General features: G+C 43.9%; 2 protein-coding genes across 2 annotated transcripts in view; one reads left to right on the top strand and one right to left on the bottom strand.

Annotated features, from left to right (window-relative positions):
- The window catches only part of Nup188 (nucleoporin 188), a 58,696-nt gene extending 37,777 nt beyond the window's left edge, over positions 1 to 20,919 (bottom strand). The window contains exons 1-8 of the mRNA XM_057755310.1: positions 20,873 to 20,919; positions 8,398 to 8,452; positions 6,618 to 6,691; positions 4,645 to 4,729; positions 4,438 to 4,518; positions 3,514 to 3,558; positions 1,537 to 1,629; positions 1,103 to 1,222 (exon numbers count right to left, since the gene is read on the bottom strand). Of these exons, the coding sequence (XP_057611293.1) occupies positions 1,103 to 1,222; positions 1,537 to 1,629; positions 3,514 to 3,558; positions 4,438 to 4,518; positions 4,645 to 4,729; positions 6,618 to 6,691; positions 8,398 to 8,452; positions 20,873 to 20,904 (585 nt within the window). The 5' untranslated portion in view covers positions 20,905 to 20,919. The remainder of the gene's footprint in view (positions 1 to 1,102; positions 1,223 to 1,536; positions 1,630 to 3,513; positions 3,559 to 4,437; positions 4,519 to 4,644; positions 4,730 to 6,617; positions 6,692 to 8,397; positions 8,453 to 20,872) is intronic.
- Positions 20,920 to 21,019: 100 nt separating this feature from the next.
- Dolk (dolichol kinase) lies at positions 21,020 to 23,061 on the top strand. Its single transcript, XM_057755258.1, has one exon. It carries the CDS (start codon positions 21,308 to 21,310, stop codon positions 22,916 to 22,918), a length of 1,611 nt encoding a protein of 536 aa, XP_057611241.1. The 5' UTR covers positions 21,020 to 21,307; the 3' UTR covers positions 22,919 to 23,061.
- The last annotated feature ends 1,890 nt before the right edge of the window (positions 23,062 to 24,951 follow it).

Here is a 24,951-nt window from a genome sequence, read left to right as displayed (position 1 = left end):
GGTGGTGGAAACTGAAAGATTAGGAGTTCAAGACAAGCACTGGCTGGAAATTTAGGATAAAATGATCCGACTAGCCGGGCGGTGGTGGCACACGCCTTTAATCCCAGCACTTGGGAGGCAGAGGCAGGCGGATCGCTGTGAGTTCAAGACCAGCCTGGTCTACAAGAGCTAGTTCCAGGACAGGCTCCAAAACCACAGAAAAACCCTGTCTCAAAAAAAAAAAAAAAAAAAAAAAAAAAAAAAAAAAAAAAAAAAAAAGGGCTGGAGAGATGGCTCAGAGGTTAAGAGCATTGCCTGCTCTTCCAAAGGTCCTGAGTTCAATTCCCAGCAACCACATGGTGGCTCACAACCATCTGTAATGGGGTCTGGTGCCCTCTTCTGGCCTGCAAGGATACACACAGACAGAATATTGTATACATAATAAATAAACAAATTAAAAAAAAAAAAAAAGATCCAACTAATATTGTACATATATACTAATATTATACAGAAAATGATCATAAAGAAATTAAAGCTAGCCAGGCAATGGTGGCACACCCCTTTAATCCCAGCACTGGAGGCAAAGGCAGGCTGTGAGGTTTGAGGTCAGCATGGTCTATAGAGCAAGCTTCAGGACAGGCAGGGCAATTCTGAAAAACCCTGTCTTAAAAAAACAAAACAAAACAATTTTATCTACCTGGGAGGCCGAAGGCAGGGAGATACTAAGAGGTCCAGATCAGCCTGGATTGGGCTACAGAGTAAAAGACCTTGTCTCAATCCTGTCCTCTCTCTGACCCCCAAAAAAGAGAAGATCAAATCTTGGGTTTAGAATTCTATTAACTACTAAGAGAATATTTTAGGTAACAGAATAAAAACCAAAGGGGGTGGGGTGGGTTTTAACACTATAATTCTAACATGAGGAAAGAAAAAGAAACGAAAAAAAGGGGGGGGAGATGGACCAAGGAAAAGGTTCAGAATTAGGGAGCATTAATCAGTGTTTTGTTCTGACACATTCCCTCTGGTCTGACGAACCACACTTGTACTCAGCTCTGTAACCCAGCTATGGATCCCTGAACATAGCCTGTTACTCTCCGAGCTAGAGATGAGCATAAGTACTACGTACCATTAGATTGCCATGCGTCTCCCAGGTCGGTGCTTCCATTCGGTACAGATCTTCAAATTGCTGTCTGTATTTTACAACTAGTTCCTTCTCCAGTTTGTCAACACAGTCTGCATATTCCGCCTTAAACCCCAGAATGCGTAACACACATGTAGAATAAAAGGTAAACATTCAGGTGAATACAAGGGATATGAAATTATTTATTTATTTTGGGTTTTTTTTTTGGTTTTTCGAGACAGGGTTTCTCTGTGGTTTTGGAGCCTGTCCTGGAACTAGCTCTTGTAGACCAGGCTGGTCTCGAACTCCCAGAGATCCGCCTGCCTCTGCCTCCCGAGTGCTGGGATTAAAGGCGTGCGCCACTACCGCCCGGCTGATATGAAATTATTTAAACCTGAAGAACAAGAGTAGAGAGAACAAAGCAAACCGAGCAAGCTTACCCTATAGGGATGCCGTTCATCCTGGAAATAAGTCAGAAGATGTAAGACACAACGAAGAATGCAGGTTCTTTCTTCATAATAATAATCTGCAATCTAGGAGGCAAAACCCACAAAGTTTCAAAATCAGTATCTCACTCTTGCAAAGAGACTCAAGTTTACAACTCCTGACAACCAGATCCTTCAAAAATGTGCAAGGAGGGCAAGAAAGATGGCTCCGTGGGTAAAGATGGCTCCGTGGGTAAAGGTCCTGATCATCACCAAACTGAGTGGATCCACATGGTGGAAGAGGAGAACCAAGTCTCACAAGTGGTCCTCTGACCTCTGCATGCTTGCTATGAAGGCATACACAATAAATACTTTAAATTCCTTTCATTCTATTTGTATTGTGTGCACATATGTATATATTGTATATGTACAGGTGCCTACCAAGGTCAGAGGAAAAAGGAGGGCAATGAATGTCTAGAGCTGGAACAATAGGCATTTGTGAGTTGACCTATGAGTTCAAGGAACCCATCTTGGGTCCTCTGGAAAAGCAGCAAATGTTCCTAACCACTGAGCCACCTTCAGGTCCTAAAAAAACATTTAAAAACCTGAACAGAAAAATCTAATGAATATCAGCAATCACAAAAATGTAAACAATTGAACTAAGCAATACCCCTCCATGGCACGATTTCTCATACTGCTAGACCCTCATATCATGACCCGGAGACATATTAGTTATGAATGCTCAGCCTTATCTTATGCTTGTCCCATTAGCTCTTATAACTTAATTTAACCTTTTTCTCTTCATCTACATTTTGCCTTGAAGCTTTTTCTTTTTCTTTCTCTATGTCCTACTTTCTTGCTTCTTCCAAGGCTGACTAACACCGGGCAACTCCCTCTCCTCCCTCATTCTCTTTTCTCTCTGCAGCCTAGATTCTTCCTCCTGCTTGTTCTCTCTGCCCACCAGCCCTGCCTATTCCTCTACTGCTCAGCCACTGGCTTTTCAGGTTTATATTAGACCAATCAGGTGCCTTAGGCAGGCAAGGCAAAGAGCAGCACATCTTCAGATAATTAAACAAATGCAGCATTAAAAAATGTAACACAGCTTTCCATAGTTAAAGTAATATTCTGCAACATAAACAAATATAACACATCATTACATAGTTAAAGTAATATTCTACAACATCCCTCCACTGGGGGAAAAATAAGTAATAAGTCAAGAAATAAGTCATGGAAGATAAAAGGAATTATTATGACTTAATAATCTAAACATTATTTCTAAAACAATTTTCTATCATGAGTTCTCAGAGGCCCAAATAACATCAAAGTTACAAACTGGCAGGTCAAATACAAGAAGCAAATGTGCCAGGGCTCCATGCTCTAACCACATGCAACTAAAGGACTTAAGTTGCACTGAGTATCAACACCAAACCACTTCAGAAGTCAAATCCATAGGACAGACCCACAGTGAGCAGGCTGTAGGAAAGGTAAGGAGTACAGGAATACAAACTAACCTTGCTCAATTTCATCTGAAAGGATTGAGAGTGGGGTTCAGTGATGGAATACTTGCCTAGCATCCTTGAAGCTGAGTGAATCACAAGTACATCCCTCCCACCAAAATACCAAGTTAGCTGAGTCTCAGAGAATAGCCACTATGAACAAGTGTTAGCAGCAGAGGCAACTCTGGGAAAAACTCAGTTGGGTCCTATGGCTAACAAGCGTCAGCTAAGATCTAAAAACAGCCAAGAAGGTGGATGTGTTGGCATATGCCTTTACTATCCAGTACTGAGGAGACAGAAGTAGGTGAATCTAATTAAGTTCTATGCCAGCCTGGCCTACGTAGTGAATTCCAGGCAAACCAGGAATACACAGTAAGACTAAGACCCTGCCTGAAAAAAAAAAAAGAAAGAAAAAAAGAAAAAGAAAAGAAAAGAACGGGTCTAGGATCTGTCACACAACTGTCTACCAAAGAATGAAACAGCAATTACTGCTTACCTTCAGGGTTAAGGCCTGGCTCTGCCTCTCGTCTTGCAGAACAGTCTGAAGGAAAACAGAACAGTCAAGAGGCTGTCTTATAGGCAGAGTTCAACTGGCACAGAAAAAGATGCAGCACCCCTTCATGACGACCCACCTATTTCATTTCTGTACACATTTCTATCTTATGTTTAAGTCAAGTCTAACCTAACAGATGCTTAAATCCCTTCCCTCTTCTCTGGTCTGTTTCTTTCTACATAAAATTAAAGCTTAGCAGCCTGGGTGCTCTCTTAGATCTCTCATTTATATTCAATTCTTTGCCATTTCAAGCACTGCAAGAACGAAGATAGGTGTCGGTTTAAACACAGATTGGGCTCTTTTTCCAGCCTTCAATAAAAGCCTTGCCTTGGGACTGGAGAGACAGCTCAGTGGTTAAGAGCACTGGCTGCTCTTCCAGAAGACCTGGTTCAATTCCCAGCATGCACATGGCGGCTCACAATTGTCTGTAGTTCAGTTCCAGAGGCTCAAACAATCTCACACAGACATGAAGGCAGGCAAAACACCATACACATAAAATAAAAATAAATCATTACAAGTCTTGCCTCAGCTGGGTGGCGGTGGCAGCACCTTTAATCCCAGCACTCAGGAGGCAGAGGCAGGCGGATCTCCGTGAGTTCCAGGCCAGACTGGTATAAAGAGGGAGTTCTAGGACAGCCAGGACTGTTTCACATAGAAACCCTTTCTTGAAAAAACAATAGATAGATAGATAGATAGATAGATAGATAGATAGATAGATAGACAGACAGACAGACAGACAGACAGACAGACAGACAGACAGATGAAGTCTAGCCTACCACCTGTGTATCTCATAATCTCTTCTGGAAAGGGCCAAGGCCCAAACTCTCCAAGAAGACAGGTGGATGGGAGCTAGGCAGAACCACAAACCTTTAGTGAGTCCCGAGTCCCCCTGTAGTCCTCCTGAAGGTAACACTGCAGTAACTGTACACTCTGCTCTTCATCAAGACCCTAAAGCACAGAAGTCTTAAGTCAGCAATGGCTACTGAAGCTTAGAATTTTTACTAACATCATTAATAATGAAGCTACAGGCACCCACACGTAGCATACACTGACCCCGTACTAACGTACACTCACCAAGAACTTGCTGACTCTTAGGCCCAGTTCCTTCAGTGGTGACGCTACATCTTTATTAGCTTTCACTCTTTCAGCTGAACTTGAACTATGAGAAAAGCAGTGAGTGAGGTCCTAATTCACAATGACCCCCCAAGGGTATAAAATAAAAATACTTAGTGGCCTTCTTTTTCCTTTAGTGTCTATAAAATACACACACACACATTCACATCTAGATTGTATAAAGCAGAGCTAGCTTTGCCTATGTAACAAAATCATGTAAGCCCATTATAAACTGGTCACAATGTTATTTGTTATTTGTAGCTCTATTAAGTTACATTAATTTTTTTAATTAAACATGTTGGAGGCAGGATATGTGGAGGACAGAAGTTGATATCAGATATCCTATGCTTCTTCAAACTCTTCAGTAAAGTGACCAAGGTAACATCACATGTTCTATGGGTTTAGCACATACACTCTGAAATGATGTAATAAGAATGGTATTTCGGGCTGGAGAGATGGCTCAGAGGTTAAGAGCACTAGCTGTACTTCCAGAGGTCCTGAGTTCAGTTCCCAGAAACCACATGGTAGCTCACAACCATCTGTAATGAGATCTGGTGCTGTCTTCTACAGGCATACATGCAGAAAACTGTATACATAATAAATAAATCTAAAAAGAACAAAGAATGGTATTTCTTTAATATTTATTTTTAATGTATACACTATTCTGTCTGCGTGTATGCCTGTAGGCCAGAAGAGGGCATCAGACCTCATTACAGATGGTTGTGAGCCACCATGTGGTTGCTGGGAATTGAACTCAGAACCTTTAGGAAGAACAGGCAATGCTCTTAACCACTGAGCCATCTCTCCAGTCACCCAAAGAATGGTATTTCACCTCTGAAAAACCCTCAAGTCCATAACGAGAAGAACATCACACAAGTGCAAGTGGAGGACATTATATAAAATACTCCTAGTTTTCTCAAAACTGTTCAAAGTCCTGAAACCCAGGAAAAACTGAGACACAGTCACAGTTGAGCCCAAAGGAGACAAGTAAATGCTACACATCACCCTGGACTGGATTACAGAACAAGGAGTGAACATTTGGGTGGTAGATGTAGGCCACTGGTAGAGTACATGGGAAAAGCTCTTCAGTTCAATCCCAGAATGCAAATAAAAAAATTTCAGTAAAGTCTAGAGTTTACTTAAAAAAAAAAAAATAAAGGTTTAGCTTTAGCTGGGTGTGGTGGTGTATGCCTTTAATCCCAGCACTTGTGAGACAGAGTCAAGCAGATACATTTAAGTTCAAGGGCAGTCTTATCTATATAGTGAGTTCAGGATAAGCCATAAAGGTGAGACCCTGTATCCAAAAACAAAATTTTTTTTTTTACTAGATTTCAAATCCCATGTTATTGCATAAAGTCATTTCTGTCTCTTCTTTCAAATTCTTTCCTTTATTTTGCTTTATTTATATGTCTGGGTGTTTTGCCTGCATGTGTATCTGTTGCCACCTAAGGCCAGAAGAGGGCATTAGATCCCCTGAAACTAGGAGCTTGCTGATACTGGGGCATAGTGCTCTATGGGTGAATATATCATTTTCTCCAGGGGACAGTGGATAAGACAAGCAGTAAAAAGGGTCAAGTTGAAGAGAGCAGTGGTGGTGCACGTCTTTAGTCCCAGCACTCAGGAGGCAGAGACAGGCAAAGCTCTTGAGTTCGAGGCCAGCCTGGTCTACATACAGAGTGAGTCCCAGGACAGCCAGGACTACACAGAGAAATGCTGTCTTGAATGAAAAAGAAAAAAGGACAACATGATTATTGTGAAGGAAATTACCCTTTCCTTCAACAGACAGGAAAACATGTGCTGACTCATCTACTCATATCCAAACAGCATTCTCGCTCATTCACTAGCCTAGCAATTTAAAAGCACACAGGGCAGTTTGTTTATTTATGTGCAGTTTCTTGGGGAATGGCATCACCAGAAACACAGAACAGCCATACCTGGGAGGTTTGTAGTAAGAAAGCCCTTCCAATAATCGCTGCCAATATTTATTCAGTTCTGCCTCAATCTGATTCTGCAAAAGAACAAGGCAATTACACAAATGCAACCTAAATCAGATTTAAGGTCACACTACACATTGTGTTTTCCTTTGTGTCTCTTTGAAATGTTTCCACCACAGCTTAAAGCAGGGGTTCCCAAACTACAGTTCACGATCCCTTTGGGGTTCAAACGACCCTTTCATAGGGGTTGCCTAAGACCACTGGAAAACATAGCTATTTACAATACGATTCATAACAGTAGCAAAATTAGTTATAATGTAGCAACAAAAATAATTTTATGACTGGGGGTCACCATAACATGAAGAACTGTGCTAAAGGGTAGCAGCATTAGAAAGGTTGAGAATCACTGATTTAAAGTATTGTAAATACAGAAATCTGTAATTTTTCTTTTTTACTAATACTGTAGCATCATTTATGGAAATCTTTATAAAGGGGCTTTCTAATGATTGCATATTTTACTAAATAACAGATCATATTTGTCATTCTTTTAAAAAGACACTCAGCAAGTCTTTTTTCCTCATCTTTAATAAAATCACTTCTTGGAACTGGAGAGTTGGCTCAGCAGTTAGAAGCACTGGCTGCTCTTCCAGAGAACTTGGGTTCAATTCCCAGCACCCACATGGCAGCTCACAATTGTTTGTAACTCCAGTTTCAGGGAATCTGATACCCTCATACAGACATACATGAAGGCAAAACACCAACGCACATAAAAATAAAGCATTCTACAAATCAAGTTTCAGGACAGCTAGGGCTGCTACACAAAGAAACCATGCATCAAAATAAACGAACAAACAACAAATAAGTAAAATCACTTTCTTGTAATGAACTTACAAATAAGAATATCATTCAACTATATTAAAGTAGCCACTCCAGGGGCAGGAGAGATAGCTATAAGAACTTACTACTGTTGTAGAAGACTAAGGTCAGATGCCAATACCCACATGGCAACCAACAACTGTCTGTAACGCCAGTTCCAAGGTATCAAACACCATCTCCTGACCTCCTTGGACACTAGACATGCATGTTATATAAATACATACATGCAAGCAAAACACACACATAAAATAAAGTGCATCCTTTTTTAAAAGGTAGCCACTCAAACATTTGCCCAATTCTAATTATTTGGTTTTTGTTTTTTTGAGACAGTCTTACTATGTAGTCTAAGCTGGTCCTAATTTGAGACCATCCCCTCAGCCTCTGGTGGGCTGGAGGTAAGCAGAGTATGCACAATGCCCAGGTATATAGTAGAATGCTGTCTATACCAGAGTACTTGGAGCACAAAACATTTTCTAAGATGGTCTTCTCTAAGGATTCATTCTAGAAGCAGAATTATCAGATGAAGGCATAATGTAAGATCAAAATATTCCTCAAAGGACGAGAAGCTGAAGGACCACCATGAATGGCTACCTGTCGCTGATCATATACTTGAAAACATTTTAGAATTCCCAGTCTCTATGATTTGGAAGCTAACGGCAAACAGAGAACAAAGAGCAAGAGACTGGAGGCCTGAGCAGTAGAGACTCTGCAGCTCTCTGGAGGCACCCTCACCGACAGCATGGGCATTTTACAGAAGAGCAACTGATGCGGTACAGAGGCAGACTTAGAAAATTTCAGTAGCTACAGAAGAAGACAACTCTCCATTTTGGGTTTTTCTGTTTTTGTTTTTTGTAATAAACACTATTAAAAAAAAACAACCCTAAAAATCCCTCAAGTCACTCACCAATTCTCTAAGAGCTGACCTTCCAAGTAGGATTGTCCAGAGTTCTCTACTGCTCCTGAAAAATGAGAAAGCAGAGACAATTTTGTTCTTTTAAGGAAAAAATAAGTTAAAGGAATCTGATATTCAGTCAAACAGTGGTAGCACATATCTTTAATCCAAGCACTCAGGAGGCAGAGTTCCAAGACAGCCAAGGCTATATAAAGAAACCCTCTCAGAAAAAAAAAAAAAAAAAAAGAAAGAAAAAGAAATTTGATATTCAAAGTAAACTTAAAATGTAAGAACAAAGGATTTTAAAATTAATATTATTTGAAATTATTAATAGGCTTTTTGAGACAAGGTCTCGTATTTCAAATTTCAAATCACAGACAGTATATAAAAATGAGTTCCAGGATAGTCTCCAAAGCTAGGGAAACCCTGTCTCAAAAAAAAAAAAAAAAAAAAAAAAAAATCCCAAACTAAAACAAAACACAAAGTATTAGAGCCATGTATGTCGAAGCTATCATTCAGGATTGTCCCATCAAAGAGGCTTAAACACGTCCAAAAAATTATAAATCTTTCCTAACAGTTAATGCGTCTAAAGAATCCATAGCTGCCAACTCCCACACCAGCACACTGCAATCACTATAATCTTTCTCTGATAACAGGATAACATTCACAATTCAAAAGTAATCAGGAGATTAGATCCAGTTATTGGAGCAAATGTTTCTCTTTATGCTGATAACAAGCCAGCCTCAAATAATAACACAAAGACAAGGTCACTGAAGAAATTTAGTGATGTTTTGAAAGTTATCATGCCTTTCGACACAGCATCGTTATCTTTGGCTCACTTACTTGACAAGCCTGAACTAGCAATGTGAAAAGTCAGGGCTTTCTTTAAAACTGGTATGTCTAGCATGCACGAGTGTTGTAGGGTATTTGTACTCTATGTGAAGATGTATTTTCTGTGATTAGTGTAATAAAAAGCTGAATAGCCAATAGCTAGGTAGGAGTTATAGGCAGGACTTATGGGCAGAGAGAACTCTGAGAAGAAGAAAAGAAGAGAAGCCAGGAGCCACAGAGAGGAAACAGTAAGTACGAGACAGAAGAGCAGTCCATATGATAGAATGTAGATTAATATAAATGGGTTAAGTTATAAGAGCTAGTTGAGATAAGTCTAAGCTAAAGGCCAAGCTTTCCTAATTAATATAAGTTTCTGTGTCATTATTTGGAAGCTGGCTAGCAGGAAAAAGACATGCTACACATGAGGCTGTGGGTTCAGTGTTTCTCTGAAAATTCTAAATCTCGGTGGCAGGAATTGTAGCTCAATGAACGGAGTACTTGTTCAGCAATCACAAACCCTTGACTCTATCCATCCCCACGACCACATAACCAGACCAGAGGGCACCATGCCTGTGATCCTAGCACTGGAGGCAGAGAGATCAAGGAGTTCTTAGGACATTCTCAGCCACACAAGTTCAAGAACAGCCTGGTACAATAACCCTGTAATAGATAAAAAGAGGAGCTGGAGCCGGGCAGTGGTGGCGCACGCCTTTAATCCCAGCACTCGGGAGGCAGAGGCAGGCGGATCTCTGTGAGTTCGAGACCAGCCTGGTCTACAAGAGCTAGTTCCAGGACAGGCTCCAAAACCACAGAGAAACCCTGTCTCGAAAAACCAAAAAAACCAAAAAAAAAAAAAAAAAAAAAAAAAAAAGAGGAGCTGGAGAGATGGTTAAGAGTATTTACAGCTCTTCCAGAGGGCCTGAGATGGTTTACACCCATGTCAAGCAGCCTACAACTGCCTATAACTCTAAATTCAGGAGATTCGACCCTGTCTTCTGGCTTCCATGGATACCCATTACATGATGATATACATAGGCATACACATATACATGTTAATTTCTTTAAAATTTTTTTGGTGGGGGCGGTTCGAGTAAAGAATTCTCTGTGTATCCCTGGTTATCCTGGAACTTGCTCTGCAAACCAGGCTGACTTCAAACTCAGAGACCCACTTGTCTCTGCCTCCCAAGTGCTGGATGGAATTAAAGACATGCACCACCACTGCCCGACTTAAGAATTTTTTTTTGTTTGTTTTTTTGTGATTTTCGAGACAGGGTTTCTCCGTAGCTTTTGGTTCCTGTCCTGGAACTAGCTGGAACTAGACCAGGCTGGCCTCGAACTTACAGAGATCCGCCTGCCTCTACCTCCCGAGTGCTGGGATTAAAGGCGTGCGCCACCACCGCCCGGCAAGAATTTTTTTAATTCTCAGGCTAAGCACAATAGCAAATGTGCATAATTCCAACACTCAGCAAGCTGAGACAAGTTCAAGTCTAGCCTAGGCTACAAACTGAAACTCTACTGACGAGATAGAAGAGGGAAGGGAACAGAAATAAAAATTCTCATTGAGGGGCTGGAGAGATGGCTCAGCAGTTAAGAGCATTGCCTGTTCTTCCAAAGGTCCTGAGTTCAATTCCCAGCAACCACATGGTGGCTCACAACCATCTGTAATGAGGTCTGGTGCCCTCTTCTGGCCTTCAGGCATACACGCAGAAAGAATATTATATACATAATAAATAAATAAATATTTAAAAAAAAATTCTCAGTGAGATATATTGTTCTGCTTGACACTATAGAGATATAAAAATATATTGTATGTTCTAAGTATTTATAATTTCTGTTAATTATTCCTTAAGTAAAGTTAAATAAAAAATAAGTTAGAAAACAGGAAAAGAAAAACAGAACAAAACATTCTCAATTATAAAAACCATATTATAGCCAGGCGTGGTGGTACACACCTTAATCCCAGCACTTAGGAGGCAGAGGCCAGCCTGGTCTACAGAGCAAATTTCAAGACAGGCTCCAAAGTTTACACAGAGAAACCCTGTTCCAAAACACATAGATAGATAGACAGATAGACAGACAGACAGACAGACAGATAGATAAAAACATATTATGATCATTTTGTTAGGTGTCAAAAATTATGTTTTGGCTGGGCAGGCACACCTGTGATTCCAGCACTTGGGAGGAAGAGTTAGGAGAGTGAGAGCTGGTCTCAAAAATAAGAATGTTTAATAAACTTTCTTCTTTACGTATTCAAACAAATGAAACAATGTTGCATTCTATCATTTCTTTTGTGTGTGTGTGATTTTTATTTTTATTGACATGTATGGGTGTTTAGTCTGCATGTTTATCTACCCACCATGTATATATATGCACCATTGTATGTAATACCCAAGGAGGCCAGAAACAGGTGTTGGATCCCATGGAACCGGAGTTATCAGTGTAGATACTGACAATCAAACTCTGGTCCTCTGTAAGAGTAGCCAGTACTCTTAACCACTGAGCCATCTCTGTTGTGGGATATTTATACTCTGTGTGAAGATATATTGCTGTGATTGATAAAATAAAAAGCTGACTGGCCAATAGCTAGGCAGGAAGAGTATAGATGAGACTTCCAGGCAGCTAGAGAACTCTGAGAGGAAAAATGTGAGGTCACCAGATGCAGAAGAAGGATGGATGGGCAGTATGAGGTAAGGTAACAAGCCTTGTGGAAGAATACAGATTAAAAATATGGGTTAATTTAAGTTATAAGAACTACTTAGGGACAAGCCTAAGCTAAAACTGAGCTTTTATAATTAATTATAACTCTCCATGTCATTACTTGAGAGTTGGCAGCCCCGATGAGAAAGTACTACAATATTTGGCATCCAATGTGTGGTATGTCCACACAGACTGAGAAGTCATGCCAGTTGGGCTTGCAGCCTCTCCAATGGCTCCTATGGCTGCTGCTTGCAAAGATTCCAAAATGTGGGCTCAGCAACTTCCCGGAGCTGGACGGTAAACACAGCTCCGGACAGTACCCACCAACCAGAGGCTAGGCACCCACAGATCCAGAATTAACTACTGCCAACAATTTAAGATTTGTCTCACACAGGCACTTAGTAAAGCCAGGTCCAGACCAGAAAACCTCTAAAAAGGTACACAGTATGCTTTAAAAGGTGCTTAGGTGCCGAAGAAAGCAAAGAAAATGAGTATTAACAGCTATAGAAAAAAAGTTTAAAAACAATAAAGTCTCAGGCTGAGGAGACGGCTCAGTAGCTGGAAGCACTGGTTGCTCTTCCAGAGGACCCAGGTTCAAACTCTAGCACCCACATTGCAGCTCATAGCTGTCTTTTACTCAGGTTTCATCTGGCATCCTCACACAGACATACTACATACAGGCAAAACACCCACATGCATAAAATAAAAAAATAATTAAAAAATAAAGTCTTTAATATAAAAAAATTTTAAAAGGCACATAAAGATGGGAAATAATTAGGGTGCCTGGATCCAGTATGGTGCCTCATTGATTTTCAATTTTTTAAATGATAATGAAAAAAAAAACAATATCTGCTAGAGACAAATGAATTGTGGAAGGGACTGCTGAATTAAACCAGCCTATATACTTTAGAGATGTCTTAACTTTAAAATGGAAGTCAAAAAATGTGTTGCTTTAGGAGAGGTTATGCCTTTGTTTCCATAGGAAATGAAAACCTATGGATTCTTCAAAATTAATAAAGATCACATTTGACTGGGGGAGACCTCCTGAGGATCTTGGCTACAGACATGAGGGAGGAAGACAGTAAAGACAGGCGATGTGCATGCTGATCCCTCCCCATGGGAACAGCTCTAAGACTGGATGAGACATGATAAATCTTGTTGGTCAAAGTCCTCATGATTTATTATATTACAGTTTGGAGGTGCAGTCCAAACAGACTTAAAGCGTTGACAGATGCCTTTTACCTACTCAAATAGAACAGAACATCATCTTTAGCTGACCTGTGCACACCACACACTCCATATTTGTGTTAATGAAGATATATGTCACCTTTAAAAGTTTGTGTTTTCAGAAAATGAGAACCAGAGACACTAAAAGTCAAGTAGCTCAGGTGATCCAGCCTCTAAAAATGCCTCTGCTATAATTTCTTCAAAATTCTGCATCCAGGACAACTTCAAAGCTGCTGGCTGGGATGGTCCAGCCTCACAGACTTCTCCAGCCAGGACTGCAGGTGAGCTCTCCACTGCCCCATCACACGGAGACTAAACAAAAAATAACACAGCTAGCTCTCCCAGGACATGACCATTATTCCAATTTTCTCAGGGTCCCCTAAAGATGCTGTCATTCCCAGACAGCAGGAAGCAGTCTAGAGAACACGACACCTGCATTCTCAAGAGGGAGAGTGGGTGGGTTTTTGGTCATTTGTTGGGTTATGGATGCTTGTCATTGTTTAAGGGACTTGGTTACAAGTTGTTATTAGTAATGGTCAGGAAAAAAGCTAAACAAAGGAAATTAGATACAGGATCTCCTATAAGAAAAAGGGAACTATATAAATGGCAGTATAAAGGGTAGATTATTAAATTTACTTTTAAACTAAAAAAACAACCACTAATCTCAAATACTTTACATTGGTATGAATTTCTGTATACTGATACAAATTTAAGATTATTGTTGCCGGGCGGTGGTGGCGCACGCCTTTAATCCCAGCACTCGGGAGGCAGAGACAGGCGGATCTCTGAGACCAGCCTGGTCTACAAGAGCTAGTTCCAGGACAGACTCCAAAACCACAGAGAAACCCTGTCTCAAAAAACCAAAAAAAAAAAAAAAAAAAAAAAAAGATTATTGTTATACTTACTGTATATATGCTTCTATTCTTGTTTAAGGCATTATACCTATGTAGCCCATTTAAAAATTTAAAGTTTTTGCCTTTAATCCCAGCATTTGGAGGCTGATCTCTGTGAGTTCGAGGCCAGCCTGGTCTACAGAGATAGTTCCAGGACAGGCTCCAAAGCTACAGAAAAACCCTGCCTCAAAAAAACAAAAACAAAAACAACAAAAAAATGGGTTAATTTAAGTTATAAGAACTAGTTAGGAGCTGGAAAGATAGCTCAGAGTTTAAGAGCATTGGCTGCTCTTCCAGAGGTCCTGAGTTCAATTCCCAGCAACCATATGGTGGCTCACAAACATCTATAATGAGATTTGGTACCTTCTTAAGGAGTGCAGAACACTGTATACATAATAAATAAAATCTTTGGAAAAAAAGAACTAGTTAGGAACAAACTTAAGCTAAAAATGAGCTTTTATAATTAATAAGTTTCGATGTCATTACTTGCAAGCTGGTAGTCCTGACAAGATAGTACTAAACACATCTCTCCAGCTTCAAGCCAACCACAATCTTGATACAAGACATCAAGAGGCCATAATGAATACAGCTTGAAGGGGCGTTGAGATGATCACTCAGTGGGTAGAGGCACTTGTCATTAAACCTGGAGACTTGAGTTCTAGCCATGGCATCTACATGGTGGAAGAGAGAACCAGTGCCCTCAGGTTGTCCTCTGACCTCCACACATGCTGTAGTACATGCACATGCACCCACAGATAAAATGAGCTTTAAAAACAACATGAGGGGCTGGCGAGATGGCTCAGAGGTTAAGAGCATTGCCTGCTCTTCCAAAGGTCCTGAGTTCAATTCCCAGCAACCACATGGTGGCTCACAGCCATCTGTAATGAGATCTGGTGCCCTCTTCTGGCCTGCAGGCATATATGCAGACAGAATATTGTATACTTAATAAATAAATATTTAAAAAAAAAAAAAAAAACAACATGAGCTGAATGTCTGAAAGAAGAGAATGATATAAGTCCAGTCTAGACTTTAATCTACTTGGAAAAGAAAAAAAATTGGTAAAGTGTTAAGAGGTAGAATGGAAGCGAAAATGGTACTTTATGAGGTATAGAAGAATCTTTGTTGAATGGTCTACACACTGCTCTTGTCTGTGAATGATGAAGATTTAGACTAGTCTGAAACTTGATGCTGCTGACAAGCCTGGAAAGCGCTGTTGGAGGCAAGTTCCCCCAGGTACAACATGCCCTCCAGCTTGAAACCTTCCAGGATGGGAGGGGAGGCTCAGAAGGCACAAGAGGAAAACAAACACCACCAGGGGTCACTTGTCAGTGACCCTACCCATCAGTATAAAGGTGAGTAAACAGCTGATGGGTGGAGACCCTGACCAGCCACACTGCCCTAAGAAGAACTGTCATCTGCCTGCAAGGCCTAGTAAAGCTGCAGAGAGCTCCTGGGCTGCAGCTTTTCAGTTGTCACCCATGATGGGTGGACTTTCTGGTGATACAGCTGCTTTAACGTTTTGTGTGTTTTTGGTTGGATACAATGTTTCTCTGTGTAGCCCTGGCTGTCCTGGAATTCCCTCTGTAGACCAGGCTGGCCTTGAATTCAAATATCTGCCTCCTCTGCCTCCCAAGTGCTTGGATTTAAGATGTGCACCACTACCATCTGGCTTTTCAGATGATTTTGCATTATCCCTAATCCTTGTAAGTAATCCCTCACCCACACTCCTGCTAAGTAATGTCAATAAAAACTCATTTATTGGTGCAATCATCACTTTGGTCTGCTGTGGTTCCCTTCCCAGGGTGAGTAGAGATGTATGAGAAGCCTCTTCCCAGGAAGTCTGTCACAGAACATCACATTACACAATCTACAAGAAGGAAGTACTATAGGGAAGATAGCTAACAATGAGAGACTCTGAAGGAGAACGCACACACAGAATCAGAGAAGGCACAAACACTGGCCCAGGAAGGAAGACTATCTCCCACTGGTAAGTGAAGGAATGTGCAGACACACCAGAGGAGGCTGGTACTGGCACATCCAAATTAAGGGATCAGGAAAAGAACAGCTTCTACCTATATCCTACAGGGGAGAAACTAAGTCACTGAAATCAAGTATCTAGCTTCAAAGATAAGATTTTTAAAAACAGCCAGGCTGTGGTGCTCACCTTTAATCCCAGCAGTAGGGACGCAAAGACAGGAGGATCTCTGAGTTCAAGGCCAGCCTGGTCTACAGATCCAGTTCCAGGACAGCCTCCAAATCCAAAGCTAGAGAGAAACCCTGTCTGGAGGCAGGGGGATTTAAAAATGTACTGTCTGGGCTGGCAAAGTACAGCTCTTGCTGCAAAAGCCTTGTGACCTGTGCTCAACCCCTAGACCCCACAGTGGAAGAGAACTGACTCAAGTGTCCTCTGGCCACCTGCCATGGTGCCACACTCATGCTCTCAACTACACACACACACACACACACACACACACAAGAAGTTTGCTTTTTTTTTAATACATTGATGAGCCAACAAGACGGCTCAGTAGGTCAATGTGCCTATCACTAAACCTGATAAATTGAATCCCCAAGACCCTCCCACATGGTGAAAGGAAGAAACTGATTCTGACAAGTTGTCCCCTGACAACACGCACTCCTTAGCAAACAGACACCCACATATATACAATAAATAAATAAATGTAAAAATAAGCAAACATATAGGCCATTAATCTAAAATTCAAAGAGACAACACAGAATTTCATTTCTAAGAGGCAGAGGACCAGCAGGTGGCTCAGTGGGCAAAAACACTTGCCACACAAGCCTGGAGACCTGACTTTGTCAACCCTGGAATCCACATTAAGATGGAAGGAGAGAACCAACTTTCCAGAGTTGTCCTTTGACCTGCACACACACACCATAGAATATACACTATAATAAAATAGTAAATAACAACAGGAGAAATGGCTCAGTTAAGAGCAATTACTGCTCTTGCAGAGGACCTGGGTTTAGTTTCCAACAACCACATAAAGCAACTCACAACTTGTTGAGATAATCTGATAATCTTTTTGTACATTGTATAAAGATGTGTCTTTGTCCTCCCTCACCTGCCTGGCACGTTACGATCAGTTTAATAAAAAGCTAAGTAGCTAGGCAGGAGAGGACAGGTGGAACTTCTGGAGAGAAATAGAAAGAACTGGAGGTGCAGGTGAATTGCCAGTCAGATGTGGACGAAGCCGGACATATTGTAATGAGGAGAGGTAACAAGCCACATGGCAGAATGTAGATTAATATAAATCGGTTAATTTAAGTTTTAAGAGCTAGTTGGGAACAAGCCTAAGATAAGGCCGAGCTTTCATAATTAATAAAAAGCCTCAGGTGCACATCTTTAATCCCAGCACTTGGGAGGCAGAGACAGGCAGATCTCTGTGAGTTCGAGGCCAGCCTGGTCTACAAGAGCTAGTTCCAGGACAGGCTCCAAAGCTACAGAGAAACCCTGTCTCAAAAAAACCAGAAAAAAAATTAAAAAAAGCCGGGCTAGAGAGATGGCTCAGAGGTTAAGAGCACTGACTATTTTTCTAGAGGTCCTGAGTTCAATTCCCAGCAACCACATGGTGGCTCACTACCATCTATAATGAGATCTGATGCCCTCTTCTGGTCTGTAGACACACATGCAGACAGAACACTATACACACAATAAATAAACAAACAAACAAACAAACAAACAAACCTTTAAAAAATAAAAATCCTCCATAAGCTGGCAGTTCAAAAACAGTCCAGTTATATTCGGCACAACAACAACTGCCTGGAACTCCAGTTCTAGATGAATCAATGCCTTCTTCAGCCTCTGTGGGCTATCACACCTGGTGCATAAAAACTTAGGCTGCACTTGGCTGCTCTTAGAGAACGCAGGTTAAATTCCCAGCCGGGCGGTGGTGGCGCACGCCTTTAATCCCAGCACTCGGGAGGCAGAGGCAGGCGGATCTCTGGGAGTTCGAGACCAGCCTGGTCTACAAGAGCTAGTTCCAGGACAGGCTCCAAAACCACAGAGGAACCCTGTCTCGAAAAACAAAACAAAACAAAAAACAAAACAAAACAAAAAAAATTCCCAGCACCATAAAGTGACTCACAACTCTTTGTAATTCCAAGGCACTACACAGAGTGATGCACAGACAAACATGCACGCAAATGCTCGTAGAAACAATAAATAAAATGCCCAAGAAAAAATCTTTAAAGAAAACTTTTGGATGAAACACCAAGAATAATCAGAGTCCAACTGGAGAACACTGAGCCAGCCAAGTTACTCTAATGAAAACAGTCCCTTTGAGAAAGTTACACTGCACATACAAAGAAATGCAGCTGCTGTCTACCCGACTCCAGAGGAGCTGCACAGTTCTCTTGTAAGCTAGGAATGAGCTTAGCAGCAATAACTTTTAACTTTAAAAAAAAAAAAAGTATAGTGTTCTGCCTGCATGCATGCCTGAACGCCAGAGGAGGGCACCAGATCTCATTACAGATGGCTGTGAGTCACCATGTGGTTACTGGGAATTGAACTCAGGACCTCTGGAAGAGCAGTCAGCACTCTTAACCTCTGCACCATCTCTTGAGCCCCAGCTTTTAACTTTTTTGAGAACCATCTCTTGAGCCCCAGCTTTTAACTTTTTTGAGAGAGTTTTACTGTTTAGCTCTAGCCCGCCTTTGCTGGGATTAAATGTGTGCATCACTACACTGGGCCCAGCAATAGCAGTAGTGAGGGCTTTTCAAATAGTGGCTTTACTTTCTTCACACTTGTACCACTCAGACTTCCACAAACACAAGAGACTGCAATATTCAAACCAACTTTCTGAGCGACTGTCATAAGCTCCTGAGTGGTTGCCCAGGGCCACATCCTCCACACACACCTGCAGCTGCAGCAGCAGAAAGGCTGAGGCAGGCGGGTTACAGTGCCAGACCAGGCCTAGGTCACACACAGAACACAGGCTGCACTCACTTCAATAAGCCTCTAAAAGAACAGCACAGCACTGAGATGGCTCCATAAGGCACTCCAGTGCAAACGACTCAGATCCCCAGCACCACATGAAAACCAGACATGGGTGAGAGCCCAGTAATTCTAATGCTCACAAGGAGACTGGGGAAGCCGAGTCTAAAATGGCTTCCTAGACAAGCTGAAGCAGCAGGCTCCAGATCCAGGAGACTCTGCCTCGGTAAAACAGATCTAAGAAAGACACCCAACAGCCTCCACAGGCACACACCTGCACACACAAAAGATTCGAAGATTCTCACTTGGAAAAGCCGGAGCTTGAAATGGAAAGGTGACTTCTAAGGTCAACTCCAAAACAATATGCAAAAGGAACAGAAGGGACGTTTCCCTGAGCCAGATTCAGGCTTTCAAAGAGAGACCACTATTCCCAATGGCTAGGGAGCGTGCTTTCCAAAGCTAAAAGTTACTCTCCTAACACCATCAGGTGCCCCAGGCTGTGGCTCAGTAGCAGAGTGCTTGCCTAGCATTCCTGAGGCCCTGGGTGTGACCTCCTAGGACCCCAAAATAAACATAAATACCCTAAGATCAGTCAAAGTCCGTCCTCAAGGAAGGGTTTGGTATGTTCCTCAACATGATGAAAGTCTGTCCACAAGCCAAAATTTTCCTTTCCTTTAGAAAAAAATCATTTTTTTCAAAGTTTCATACAAGTATATACCCATAGCTGTGGCTACAAGGGCTAGGACGAAACAGCAGAGGGAAGGAAAGGAAAATGGCCCTCCCAAGGATCGCATCTTCTCCACAGGACTCTTCAAAGGAAATCTTACCACTGGAAGGCCAAGAGGCTGATGGAGAGAAAGACAGGCAGTGTGGGAGATGTTTACATGGTTGTCTGCGTGTTTAAGAGTTCCTCAGGAAACAAGACCAAATAAAGCTAGCAGAGTCAGTTCCAGGTGAGAGCTTTGTTTAAGTTTTAGGAGTGGGTTGTCTCCTCTACAATGTGGAAGATGTACTGAGGTTTTAGTCTGATAACCTTGCATCGGAATCCTCCTGAGGATTATCACGAGGGCAGACAGGGAATTACCTTTTGAATCGAACTTCTATGTCGTGTGTAACAGGAGGCGCCTCTCGCCTACTTGTGAGGAATGAATGAGATAAGGCATGCAATGCACTTTCCCAGGATCTGGCGCTAGTAAGCGCTCTTTAAAGAAAGACAAGCAAGGCTCGGAATTCATGTCCGTAATTTCCGCACTAAGAAGGCAAAGGCAAGAGGATAGGAGTTCAAGGCCTGTGCGTGGTACCAGAGACCTAGCCTCAAAACAAAACAAGCACTCCTAAGTGTGAGAACCGTGAGCTTGTTTGGTAACAATCCATCTTGTGTCCGAAGGCTGGCACAGCACCCGGAATCGCTTGGAAGATAAAGGCATGTCTGCTGATTTAATCAATACCGGCATCAGCCAAAAATACAAGAAGGCGGGAACTAAGGATGCCCGCGGGAAGAACCCGCGGCGTGGGCAAGGCACACCCGAGGCGGGGCTGGGCGCGGGGACACTACGGCGGGGCCCGGGAGTGGGGGTGTCTTCCAGGCGACCCCGAGATGTCCAGCAGTGCCTACGGGGAGCGTGGTGGAGGAAGCGCGGGAGCGTGGGGAGACATGAGGCATAGGAATCGCGGAAAAGGAAGGGCGAGCGATCGGCCCGCTCCAGAAGTGACTTCAGCCCCGCGAGAGGGGACGGTTTGGACCTAACTGCCGCCCCGGCGGGTGTCCGTCCACCCAGCCTGAGCTCGTTTCCTCCACTGCCGCCGAATCCCGTTCCCAACTCCCGCCCTGCGCCCACCCAGCACCGCACGGCCACCCCCGCCGCCGCCGAGCCCCACTCCGCACCTCACACACGGCCCACCGGCGGCAGCCGCCATCTTCGCGCGCGAGTCCCAGCCCCGCCCCCAGACGCCAGGCCCACGTGACCGCGCACCGTACGACGAGGGGCGGTGCTTTCCGTCACGTGACGGCGGGACGGGCCCAGGATGGGGCTGTCAAGATGGCGCTGCCCATGGCTGAGTTGTGTGCGCGGTGGAGGCGGTGGAGCCTGTGAGAGGTGAAGAGTTCAAACGTCTGCTACACCGTAGGTTGGAAGCGGTGGAGGGTGACTGGGCGCCGGCTCCCAGGCCTCACAGTGGCCCGTAGTGGAGCACCCTTTTGGAAGCTGGAGAAGGTTGCTGGCTGGGTGAAGTTGCTGCCCTCTGCTTGGCTGCTTGAGGGCCTCAGAGGCCAAAGCGTCCCTAGACACCAAGCTTCCCCAAGAGCCCCAGACCTAGAGACATGACCCGACAGTGCCCTCCCCCAGTCCCGGAGTCTGGGTTTCCGCTGAGCGGGTTGGTCCTGGCGGAGGCTGCAGTGGTGTTCGCAGTGGTGCTGAGCATCCACGCTGTGGTGTGGGACCGATACTCGTGGTGCGCCGTGGCCCTCGCAGTGCAGGCCTTCTACGTCCAGTACAAGTGGGACCGGCTGCTCCAGCAGGGGAATGCCGTTTTCCAGTTCCGAATGTCCGCGAACAGTGGCTTACTGCCGGCCTCCATGGTCATGCCCTTGTTTGGGCTGGTCATGAAGGAGCGCTGCCAAACTGCGGGGAACCCGTACTTCGAGCGCTTCGGCATTGTGGTTGCAGCCACTGGCATGGCAGTGGCCCTCTTCTCCTCTGTGTTGGCCCTGGGCATCACTCGCCCTGTGCCCACCAATACTTGTGCCATCTCGGGTTTGGCCGGAGGCATTATCATTTATATTATGAAGCACTCCCTCAGTGTGGGCGAGGTGATCGAGGTCCTGGAAGTCCTGCTGATATTTGTTTATCTCAACATGATCCTGCTGTACCTGCTGCCCCGGTGCTTCACTCCTGGAGAGGCACTGCTGGTACTGGGTGCCATTAGCTTCGTCCTCAACCAACTCATCAAGCGCTCTCTGACTGAAAGCCAAGGGGACCCAGTGGACTTCTTCCTGTTGGTGGTGGTGGTAGGGATGGTGCTCATGGGTGTCTTCTTCAGCACCCTCTTTGTCTTCATGGACTCAGGCACTTGGGCCTCTTCCATCTTCTTCCACCTCATGACCTGTGTGCTAGGCCTTGGTGTGGTTCTGCCCTGGCTGCACTGGCTCATTCGCAGGAACCCTCTGCTTTGGCTTCTTCAGTTCCTCTTCTACACAGAAACTCGCGTCTACCTCCTAGCTTATTGGTCTTTGCTGGCCGCCATGGCCTGCCTGGTGGTGCTGTACCAGAATACCAAGCGATCATCTTCTGAGTCCAAGAAGCACAGGGCTCCTACCATTACCAGAAAGTATTTTCACTTCATTGTGGTAGCCACTTACATCCCAGGGATCGTCTTTGACCGGCCACTGCTGTATGTGGCCGCCACTATATGTCTGGCGGTCTTCATCTTCCTGGAGTATGTGCGCTATTTCCGAATCAAGCCCTTGGGTCACACTCTGCGGAGCCTTCTGTCCCTCTTCCTGGATGAACGAGACAGTGGACCCCTTATCCTAACACACATCTATCTGCTTCTGGGCATGTCTCTTCCCATTTGGCTGATTCCCAGACCCTGTGCACAGAAGGACAGCCTGGGAGGAGCAAGAGCCCTGGTCCCCTATGCTGGAGTCCTGGCTGTGGGTGTGGGTGATACTGTGGCCTCCATATTTGGCAGCACCATGGGAGAGATCCGCTGGCCTGGGACTAAGAAAACACTCGAGGGGACTATGACGTCTATATTCGCACAGATCATCTCTGTAGCTCTGATCTTAGTCTTTGACAGTGGAGTAGACCTGAACTACAGTTATGCTTGGATTTTGGGGTCCATCAGTACAGTGTCCCTCCTGGAAGCGTACACTACTCAGATAGACAATCTCCTTTTGCCTCTCTACCTACTGATCTTGCTGATGGCATAGTGGTGGTAGCTGGGATGGTGGAAACAGGGAGAAACAATGAATGGTCCTCACAGCAGCTAGCCACTTGAACGCCAAGAACCTAGGGGTGAAGAGCAGATTTCTTTTTCAATTGATTCAGACTTAAAATAAACAAGCAAAGCTCTCTTGGTTTTATTTTGCTGATAATTAGAATGCAAAAAGGCTTAAAGGCATACACCCATTCAGGGAAGTTGAATATGCTGCAAAGCCCCCATCTTGTAGTCTGGGGAGGGCATTGTTGGAGTGGACCCTGAAGGCAGCAGAACAGAAAGCCTAATGCTTAGGTGTCAGGTGTCCAACACATATGGTCAGAATCCTTGGCCATTCAGCCCTAGGTGAGTCTGAGCCTCAATTGTTCTACCTGTAAGATGGGAATAATGGATACTATTCTCTACTAAGAGGAGGTATATGAGGTATCCAAAGTATTCTGTCTGGGGGCCAGCAAGATGGCTCAGTGGGTAAAGGTACTTGCAACCCAAGGCTGAGGACCTGAGATCAGTCCCTAGAACCCACATAAAGGTGAAAGGGGAGTACTGCTTCCCCAGAGTTGCTCTCTGACCTCCACGTGTGTGCTGGCCCATGCATGCCTCCACGGATGTCACATACTTTTAAAATATTCAGCCTGTGACCCACCTATGACCAGAAATCAGTTAGGGAAGTGTCATTATTGCCCAAGAGTAAACTTGCCTCAGAAAAAAAAAAAAAATCAGGCAAGATAGGAGGAAGATAGGTTGTACTTGGAAGCAGGAATGACCTTTCATCTCCTGGCTTCACTCAGAGGAAACCCAAGAGCAAAGAGCTGAATACATGCAGTGTCTCCTGCTTGGACTAGGAAGAACCGAAGAGAGCCATAGCCAGCTTGTGTGCATAGAAAGGCTGACGAAAGGTCCCACCCTGCCTCTGCTGCCTAGAGGAGAGGAACTGATGTCTAGAAGGATAAACCCAACAGTCCTTACACTCCAGACCTGTCCAAACCTGGATCCATCTCTTCTGGTGCAGAGTCCAGATCCACAGAGGCTGGGAAATTACAGCAGAATTCCTAACAGTTCCTCTGTAGGTGTGGGTGCAGGCTGTCTAGTTCCATACCTGAGTCTCCAAGTTTCCCAGGGTTTGCACAGAGCCTGACCCTGTGGCAAGAACTTGGTAGACACTGACTAAAATGGACAGTTGCCATAAGAAGATAACAGCAGGATTCCCAAGGCCTTCCCCCAGCATGGCAAGAGGAGGGAGACAAGGCCAGAACCTAGAAATGGGACTCTAGCAAGCTGAAGTCTCTTCCTGGGAATCACAGCCAAGCCCTTTCCCTTAGAGCACTGGGCCATTCCTCTGAAGCCAATGGGAAGTACTAGCCCTATCTTCATTCTCTCTCCTCTGTGTCAAAGGAGGTGGCCCAAAGTTGGAGAAAGGGCACCAGCTTGCTCACCAACTCCCTGGCTGGCCTTGCAAGCATTCTGCTGGGCTTTCCAGTTGGTAGAGGACTAGACCCAGCTACCAACATAGCTGCCAAGGCCACGATGAATTGATGAATGAGAACATAGGACTGTGCCGAGCCTCTCAAATAGCGAGAGAGAGAGAGAGAGAGAGAGAGAGAGAGAGAGAGAGGAGAGAGGGAGGCAAGTTTACAATCCTGGTGTTCAGGAGTAGAAGCTGGAGGATTACAAGTTTAAGGTTATTTTGAGCTACAAAGTAAGTTCAGGGTCAGCTTGGGCTACATGAAAAGCTGTCTCAATATATATAGAGGATAGTCTTACATAGCTTTTGCTGGCCTGGAATTTGGTAATAAGCTAGCCTCCAACTACTGCCTGCCGTGCCTCCCCTCTAGGATCAAAGGCATGCACTATGATACCCTGCTCAAAATACTCCTCTTAAAAGGTGTTAAGATAGCTCAGTGGATAAAAGTACTGGTTCCATGTTAGAGCTGGAGAGATGGCTTAGCTGCTAAGACAGTTGCCAGAACCCAGCTGGCAGCAAACAATATCCTGAAACTCCAGTTCCAGGGGGATTGACACCCTCTT

The sequence above is a fragment of the Chionomys nivalis genome, chromosome 22, assembly GCF_950005125.1.
Source record: "Chionomys nivalis chromosome 22, mChiNiv1.1, whole genome shotgun sequence".
Lineage (NCBI taxonomy): Eukaryota > Metazoa > Chordata > Mammalia > Rodentia > Cricetidae > Chionomys > Chionomys nivalis.
The sequence above is the reverse complement of the archived record's forward strand: the minus strand, read 5'-3'. Positions and strand labels throughout refer to the sequence as shown.

Excerpts from the sequence above, each read along its gene's own strand:
- Dolk (XM_057755258.1), top strand. The coding sequence starts at position 21,308 with ATGACCCGACAGTGCCCTCCCCCAGTCCCGGAGTCTGGGTTTCCGCTG.